This window comes from Cyanistes caeruleus, chromosome 4 (assembly GCF_971803275.1).
Source record: "Cyanistes caeruleus chromosome 4, bCyaCae1.hap1.1, whole genome shotgun sequence".
NCBI lineage: Eukaryota > Metazoa > Chordata > Aves > Passeriformes > Paridae > Cyanistes > Cyanistes caeruleus.
Window position 1 is genome coordinate 49348871 of NC_141704.1, and position 9390 is coordinate 49358260.

The 9390-nt window shown below is 39.7% G+C and overlaps 1 protein-coding gene across 3 annotated transcripts in view; it reads right to left on the reverse strand.

The window, feature by feature from the left end:
* TBK1 (TANK binding kinase 1) overlaps nucleotides 1–9390 on the reverse strand; it is a 28658-nt gene that overhangs the window by 18976 nt on the left and 292 nt on the right. Inside the window, exons 1-6 of one of the 3 annotated variants that reach the window (XM_086884562.1) lie at nucleotides 9184–9315; nucleotides 5156–5276; nucleotides 3333–3473; nucleotides 2369–2498; nucleotides 1612–1793; nucleotides 639–799 (exon numbers count right to left, since the gene is read on the reverse strand). In XM_086884562.1, coding sequence (XP_086740688.1) covers nucleotides 639–799; nucleotides 1612–1793; nucleotides 2369–2498; nucleotides 3333–3473; nucleotides 5156–5242 — 701 coding nt within the window. In that variant the 5' untranslated portion in view covers nucleotides 5243–5276; nucleotides 9184–9315. Of the gene's footprint in view, nucleotides 1–638; nucleotides 800–1611; nucleotides 1794–2368; nucleotides 2499–3332; nucleotides 3474–5155; nucleotides 5277–8217; nucleotides 9112–9183; nucleotides 9316–9390 lie in introns of those variants that run through there. The other 2 variants (XM_023931545.2, XM_023931550.2) reach the window with 2 other exon arrangements.

The window sequence follows — 9390 nt, forward strand, 5'->3', positions numbered from 1 at the left end:
GTATGGTACCATGTTTTAGATTTGTGCTCAAAACAGAGCTAATAACACTGGCATGTTTAGCCATTGCAGAGCAGCAGAGCATCATGGCCTCTTCTACTTTACTACTGCCCCAGCAGCAAGTAGGCTGGAGTTGGATGGGGATACAGGAGGACAGCTGACCCAACAGATAATCCATATCATATTGCTCAGCAACAGAAGCTAAGGAGGAGGTGGGGAAGAATTTACCAGGGTGGCATTTGGTCAGGGACTGACAGTGCATCAGTTGGCTGCTCGTGAGCAACTGTGGATTTTTCTGCATTATTTCTTTTTCTTGGTTTTGTTTCCCTTTGGGTTTAAGGGGCAAGGGATGCTGTTTGTTGTGGGGCTTTCTTTTTTTAATTATTAAACTGTCTTTAACTCAACCTATGAGTTTTTGCACCCTTAAAATTCTCTTCCCCATCCCACTAGAGAGGAGTGAGTGAAGAGCTGTGTGATGTTCAGCTACCTACTGGGACTATACCACAACAAAAGAGTATTTTTCCTTAAATATATCCACTGTTTTAAAGTTTACTATATGTGTGTAGGATTCCTTGGTAAAAATCATTTCAAGGGCCGATTTAATTTACCAACAGATAAAATTCTCCTTCTAAATTACCTACATCACTTCCTTGTTTCTACGAGGTCCTTCAAAAGGTCGGAAAGGCAAACTCCCTGTTGCAGCATGGTAAAAGGTCACCCCTATGCTCCACAGATCAACTGTTGCTCCATACTTTTTCTGATGCTCTTTTCTTAAAACTGCTCGCTCATACATGTCAGGATGCTAAAGAGAAAAGAAAAAAAAAAAAGTAAGAATTGCTTTATGTAGCTTTGTAAAGAAAAAAAAAACAAACAATCTATCCTTTCACAGCAAGGTAATGTGTCAGTCTAAACTTTCAGTTCTTTAAAAAAGAAAAGATTGCTTGTATCATAGTAGTTGCTTAAGCTATTCTGACAAACATCACTATATTCCTAGGGATGACTGTAGCTTTTATTAAAAAGTTTGCAAAAAATATTTTAAAATTCAGCTGAAGAGTGACTACTAGTATAAAAGACCACTAAAAAAGAGAAGAAATCCAGTATTCCTCCAGATGATTTTTTAACAACAGAAACTTAATGGAAAAAAGATCCATAGCAGAGGAGAGTATCAGTTATGATGCACATACGGGAAAACACAGCAGGAAGAAAATCATACTAAGGTGCTTGTCTTGATGCTTCTCTACCTGCTTCTCTTTGGTTAAGCCAAAGTTTCACATGATTCTTAACTACACCTAATGTCATCCAAGTAGTTCAAACACAAACTAAAACACATCTACAGAGATAAAGGTAAATATATTCATAACTAAAATATAGTTGTTCCTCCTTTCACACAAGGCAACAGTTGAAACTGGACCTGAAAATTAATTCAAGGCTGACATATTTACATCAACAGAAGATGACATGAAAAAGTCCAGTAGAAAGTTATAAAAACAATTGTAATACAAAGGTTTAAATACTAATTCCCAACAACCTGATCTTCACCTATTCAACTATAATCATGAAGAGCCTCGGGCTTCAAACATTTCTTCAACAGAAAATTAAATCATATATGCTTACTAAATACTCTTCTGTGCCATAGAGGGAAACAAATTGTTCATCATCTTCAAGTTCTCTTGCTGCACCAAAATCTGTAAGTTTGTAAACAGACTGCCCATCTTCACCTATAACACGCATTATATTGCCTGGCTTGATGTCACGGTGCACTATTCCATTCTCACGGAGATGATTCATCCCAGCCACTTCAATGGAAACAATAAATACAGAATTCATGTATACATTGTGACACAGACTGTGCAAACACTGAATTGTAACTGAAGCTAGGAAGAAATGGTTATGTTCTCATTGGGAAATGGGAATGAGAAGGGACAGTCATTTAACAGAAAGACCATGACCACGTATTGTTTTTTTTTTTCTTTCCAAACAACTAAATTACAGCATTTCTTGATCTCAGTAACATCTTTCCCATAAAGTAATTTTTATAGCAGGTACATTAGAAGAAAAATTTTATAGCAGGTAAACACAGGTAAACCATTTTATTTTTCTAATTAACTCTCCTAAAACTATCACTGAAGTCTGCTCAGTATGTGAAAAATAATCTTGAAATCAAAAAAAAAAAAAATCACATTGATACTTTACACAGAAATGGCTTCTTAATGCAGCTACCTCTATCAACACAGACATAAATATGTGATTCCATATGACCATATTCATTTGTTAAATTAGTTGACAGTTGTCTAAATTTGTCTCTTGCAGTTTCAAGATACACAAAACAAGTATGAGTTTTAGTCAACAAATAAGACCAAAGTCTACATACCCACATCTCTCAAAACAATTAAGAACTCAGACTCTGGCAAACCAAAGGCATTAGACGGCTCCTCTAAAACTGTATACAAACTCCCACATGGACAAAATTCCATAACTAGTACTTTGTGTCTAGTAGTTGTCTGAAAAGAAAAAAAAAAATCAAAAAGATATTAAGAATCTGACTATCGTGACACCAATGTCAGAAATTACCTATAACCACAAGTTTTGACTTTCAAAAAAGAAAAGAAAAGTAAAATCTATAGCTATATCTAATTCTGTTACAGTGATCTTCAAAAGAAGTACAGGTGGATTTTTATGTTGTTTAATGTAGTCCAACTTGGAGAGGGGAAAGTAACTAAGAAAGCCTCAAGTTCTAGGCACTGGCAGGTTGACAGCAGCATTGACAGGTGGACAAGTACACACTAAGGAGAAAGTACACCCTAAGTGCTGAGAATACCAATTGTCCTTCTTTACTCGTCTCATCATCTGGGTCATTTCAACTGATCAGCCTCATTTTCAGTTCAGCTGCTCCAATTTATAATATTATGCAACTGTATGATAGTATCCTGTGTCATCATTTTAGTTGGTTGCAAAGGAAAAGCATGAAATGGTCAGGATTACCGAAACATTTTCCACTTTAAACAGTTCCATTATTCACCTATTAAATATCAGTACCTGTAGATACCTTAAAAATCCTAATTCAATTCATCCCAATTCTACTTAGGACAGTGAATTCTCGAGATGAAGAATCATAACCTGAGCTTACACACTGAAGTTGTTTCACTAACTGAAAGCAAGAATATTCTTTCCACAGCAACAACAATGAAAGAAGAAAACCAAAACATGGTGGAGGTCATCATACATATTATCATTCTTTAAAAATACAACTATAAACTCAATAGTTATGGATAAAAAAAAATACTAGTTACTGCAGTTACTTCCATGCATCTCAGATCACAACAACAATTCATTACCTCTTCCTCAATGGCAAACAATTTGACAATGTTCTTATGATTTAGTTTCTTCAATACTTCAAATTCTCGCATCTGAACATCCACTGGACGAAGGAAACTTATACTGTTAAATACTTTGACAGCATATAAATCCCCAGTTTTCTGTTGAAAACAAACAAATTATTCATCAAACAGAACCAAAAGATTGTAAATGTACATACAGACATTATCTTTTCTATTGTGCATGTGAGTATAAGCAGACTAGAAATATTTCAAAATACTACTTTGTGCTAAGGTGGAAATAAAGATTCTGCTAAAAAATTAAATTGCATTAGTTTAATATAGATAAGAGGCAAATAGACTAGCAGAATGGAAACTCATTAGGTCACAAAACCTAAATGTTAGGCTACACATTTAAGAACTACTCATAAACTTAGCTGAAAAATATTTTTTCAGTGAGAGTTACTTGCACTAATCAATGAAAGGCATGCACATACTTGGCTTGCTTAAGTTAAAAGACAATTTCCAGTAGCTGAATGTTGCTCTCTCTTTCTTTACTTTTCTGTTTATACTAATAAACTAGTATTTTGTTTTTTTCAAAGGCAGTTTTGAGCACTATGTGCCACTCATGTAAAATCCTGAAGCAGTTCAAACCCACATAATAAGTGTCAGGAGCACAATCATGAGCTTAATCAAACTTAAGTTCTCCAGTGGGACTAAGCCCCAGTGTGCTCAGATAACAACAGCACCAGCTGCAAGTGCAACTCCTGTCCCTCTCAGGGCAAAGCATCTTCCTGTGTCCACTTCAGGAATGAGCTTACACTAGCAGTTTGTGCAACAGATTATTTCTAAGGACACAGCCTTCCTGTGCCTAGACAAGGTGTGCTTTGCAGCACACACATGCACTACTGGTGCCCAGGAAAAAGCTTTCTCCCATTGCCAGTAAGCTGCAGGTCACAGGCTCACACTAGTGAGGGTGATGACAGGTGCAAACATGTTTTACAGGGGAATCATTCTGTGTTGAAGTTCACTTACCCAGAAAAGCACAATAACTGCTAAATTATTGCTTAATGCTGTTTCACACTTAAATGTGGAACACAGAAACACTGTATCTTATAAATCACTTTGTACTGATTTCACACAGACTATCATTAGTGTAAGGGAACTTTCACAACTACACTTATCTTTGCTTTGGGAGACATACTGTGAAATTCACAGAAATAGAATGACCTACACAAGTAAGGTCATCTTAGCCCCCCACTCAGGTTGCAACACACACATCACTGTATCATTTACATGGTAAAAAAATTACTATTTTGCACTGATTACTCAGAGCATGTCACCAAGAAGACATTTAAAAGCACTGACTTACAGACAACACTAACAACAGCTTCATCCACTACAATAAGAATATTTAGTGAACAAAAATCATAAAAATCACCCAAACAGGTTTTAAAAGAACAGTTAAAAATCAATGAAAAGACAGTTTAACAAAGATGTAAATAACAGGATCATGTAATAGAAACTGGTAAGCAATTTGTTTCTATTCAAATTCTTGAATTAGGTTCAATTATGAATGAATGAATTAGGTTCTTTTTTCCATAAAACTGAAAAAAAAATAGAATGAAAAATTACTAATAGTTAATATTTTACAAGGAAAAATAATACAACATTAAGAACAAATCCTTAGAAATCTAACTACAGATCCCTAATTCAACAGACAAATATTAAAAATTAAAAACTAAGCATAAATAATTACACAGATACATTTGCTTTAGGCCTAAATCTTGAACTTTTTTTGTTGACTTCATTAAGCTACTTGCATATGAAAACTCCTTACAAACCTTCTGTCGCCCCCGGAAAACATTTGCAGTAGCTCCCTGTCCTAGAATGTCAGACAACAGCCAGAGGTAATTTGAAGTGCTCTGCATCTTTGCTCTTTGATCAGACAGTTTTCTTTTTCACCTTAAAAACAGAAGGTTCAATGCAATGAATTATTATTCAGTAAAATACATAAAAGGGACTTATTTAAATTAGAAGGAAATATAAATGTCCAAAGCCCAGCTGTAACTCCAACGACATGGAGAATTAAGAACAACCAAGTAGGGGAGTAAGAGGTGAAACATGGAAACAAAAATAAGCCAAATAATCAAAACTCATACCATTGACACAATAGCTCTCTGCCTTTAAGGTCTGTATTCCCCAAACTTTGTTTGAAAAATCAACTGGAAAGGTGAAAATCTTATAATCTCTTTACTATTGTGCATGGTGTTGAAATGAACAAGTAACAAAATATACAGGAAAGAGTTAAAAACACATGCACAAGGTCTTCTAAAGGTAAGCAAGACCTGCAATTGAATTCCATTATTCTGTACATGCGCCAAAGAACAAACATTAGAGATGATGGTAGATAATGTATACAGATATTTTACAACATTTTGGATCTGGAAGTTGCATTTTAGTAGAAAAGTAAAGGAACTGGACTAACAACATACAAAAAAACCTTTACATGAGCTCAAAAAAAGTCACTATCAACGCAAGCATTTTCATCCACTTGCTGGAAACAGCAATTACTACTGAAAGAAATTAAGGGACATTACTCTCATTTCTAAAATTTCACAGTGGGTATGTCACATCAACAGAGACAGCCTGGCTTCCCCATCCTTCCTGAAATATGAACTGTCAAATATTCGGGTCTTCACAGATTCAAAAGAAAGAGGAAAAAAAAAGTTTTATTAAATTAAAATGATTAACATAAAATAAAACATTTCAACTTCCAGATTTTCCTGTTTGCCAAAGCAGTGGGAGCTGCAGGTGAATGCCCTTAACTTTTTGGTTTAATTAACACATTGATTTTGCCATTAAACCTAGCAAAAGGCTCTAAAATCAAAGATGGAGCTTCCCAAACCTAAAGAATCTCAAGAGCAAAATGACAACTGGACCAGGAAAGCTCCTACAGGAGAGGTCTTTGCTCAGCTTGGCAGGGGACCCTGTATCTTACTTGCACATGACACTTGACAGGAAACTGCTGACTGATTCTCAAAGAAAGAAGCCTTTCCTGTAAGTGCTGAAGAAGAGGCATGACAGAATTTCCTGCATCTGTTGCCAGAAGGTGACTGGCACTTTCTGAGAGCTCCCTGGTGCACAGGAGGCGACACAGTGCGCACCACAGGAGAACGGAGAAAGCTGCAGGGCAGCCACCACTCTCCCACCCTGCCCTGCTCCTGAGCCTACCCCACTGCAGACACTCACACCTCCTCTCCACTCTGAGCACACTTCTCTACCTGCAGTCACTGCAGGCTGCACACTTCCGCTTAGCTGTTCACTCACGTGGGATGTGAAGCTTCTTGCAAAGCTGTCCCAAAACATCCAAGCAATGACATGTGGCATACAGAATGCCAAGACACAATGCAAAGACCTGACATTACTCTACAGTTAATTGAGAGTCATGCAGCAATGCCATCTGCAAAATCTAGATAAAGTTATTAATGCCTCTGGAAGGGACAGAAAGGTTTTGTGTCAAATCTAAACAACAACAAAAAAAACCCTAACACCACATCCCCAGTGCTTGTAATTTGTGGTTAACTCTGCCAAGACAATTTGCAATAAATAGCAGAATAAGATAACTTCCCCCATCGGGCAATTACTGTAGATGCCAATGAGCTATCTACGACACAGAAGGTATGGAAGAGAGGATGCAAAGAAATAATGCACAGCCTGTTCTGTAAACCATCTGTAAAATCTTCAAGTTGAAATATTCCTCCCATAATTAAACCCCTGCTTGTAATAGGCCAGCTGGCATATTAACAGTGAGCATGTATTTTGTGATTTACTTCGAAACAACATTCATTAGACTCATACAAGACACAGAAACATAACAAATCCTTTCTAATCAGACGGAAAATGCACAGAAATTCTTAATCGAAGTCTATTCAAATAAAAACAAAAATTAGCAGCCCATTAAGAGATTGAATTATTACATTTCCCAAATAATAAAGATGAGATAGCTTATGTACAAGATCAGCTCTTTTTCCTTTACCTTCTTACTTTTTCATTAAATATGCACAAGGGTCAATGGATGAAAAAACAAAAGGACATGACTGCAACAGATGATCCTCAGTATCATTCAGTGGATATTAAGAAAAACCCCAGACCAGAGATTTAATGGATTCTCAAGGTCTAGGGTTATTTCACTTTTAAAACTAAATACAGATGTAAATTTAGCAATATTAAACCCAGGGTACATATTTAGTGGCAAGGTCAGTATTGCACCACTACCTTTTTTTTGTTAAAAGAGTACACTCTATGGCAGTCCTCGCTTTTAAGGTATAGTCTTTCAGTTTTAACCTTCAAATTATAAAAATTACATCAAATAACATGTTAGGCCTCCTTCAATACTTTCTGTCCTCTGACAAAGTCATAACCGATCTTTGCTATATACTCAGCATCTCAAGTTTTCTCTTCATTTCTTCCACTATATTCCTACATCAAGTTATTAAGGGTTTCCTATTAAAATTTAAAAATAAAAAAAAAAAAACCCAAAACATCTCTAACTGTATGATCCTGTCACCAGACTTAATGCTGAACTTTCTATTTCTTCACATCTCACTTATGGTCATTAAGTATTAGATGAGTCAAAAGCTCCCCACATACATCTAAAGAAATCTCTCCAGCTAGCAGTTTGATTTATTGTCCCCCTTGACTCATTAGCATTTCAGGGGCTTGGGGGCTACTTTTAGTTGTTTTTTATTGAAGATTTTTCTGCTTCTGGTCATGCTAGTAGTCTTTTAATTTATCAGCAGAGGGGATTGTAATAAAAAAAAGACTGCAATTTTTTTAAAACTCCCAATGCTTTGAAGTAGGAGTACTGACTGCTTGTAATCAATAGGAAGGAATTTTCTGCTACCTCAGGCACACGGGATAATCACACAGAGCAGGTATGGCTCCCCTGTTGACAGCTGCAATATACAACTTCACTGGGCAAGCAGGGACAGACGATGAAGTTAAAGTGATGGCTCTTTCTTTTACAGGCAAGATCCTATAGGCGACCAAAGCCAACAGCAGTGCTGACGTTCCAAATGAATGTCATTTACAGTCTGGAAACTATTAACGTTTTATACCTCCCCGTATACCCTCAAGGCTTAGAAAACAAGCTTCTCCCCCTAAAGTTCCTGCTTCCTACTCCTGCTTTATTCAGCAATAACCTCCTTCCTAAAGTTTCCAGTCCAACAGCTGGCGTCTGAATCATGAAAATACCCTGCCCTTGGCCACACAAGGTGCTGCTTGAACCCTAACATTCTTCCAAAGGCACACAAAACAAATGGCAAGGCTGGCTCCAGTGCTGCTCATCACCCCTACTCTAGGCACGTCCAGCCCGTAATGCAGGTGGAGAACTCGGCTGTCTGGGACCGCAGCTCCTGGAAACCAACGGAGGGCCACGTCCCTCTCTCGGGGGGCGAGCACAGCGCCGGGGCTCATCCTCACAGCAGGACAAGATTCCCGAGGTAAAACTTTAACAACTCCTACAGCCGCGAAGGCGACGCCGCTTCCCCACGCACATTCAGGTGGACAGAAGCCACCGAGGTCGGGGCAAGGGCCGGGCCCCGGGCACGCCGCAGAGGCCACGGGCCGGCCGCGCCTCGTCCCTTCCAGACTGCACGGCCGGGCCCGCCGCTACCCCGCGACCCGGGCAGCTCCCGGGAAGGCCCCGCCGCCGCCCCGGGAAACCGAAACCACCGCTCCCGGCGGCAGCCGCCTCCCCTCGGCACCAGCGCTGTGGCGGCGAGGGCCCGCGGCCGGCGCAGCCCACCTCGGCTCGGCCCTCCGCGGCCACCCCCGAGCCCGCCCTGCCCGGCCCGGCAGCCCCACGCACCAGCCGCCTCCCGCCGGCCTGCCCAGCGCCCCGGCCGCTTCCGGCTTCCTGCCGCGGCGCGGGGAGGCGGAGCGGGCCAGGCACCGCCCGGGCGGCGCAGCCACCGCGCCCTCCCCGCCCGGCGGGGCCTGTGCTGGGACCCCGCGCTTTGCGGCCCAGGCGGCGGTGCCCGCCCCCCAGGCGGTGGGCGGCGAGACAGGGAAATAC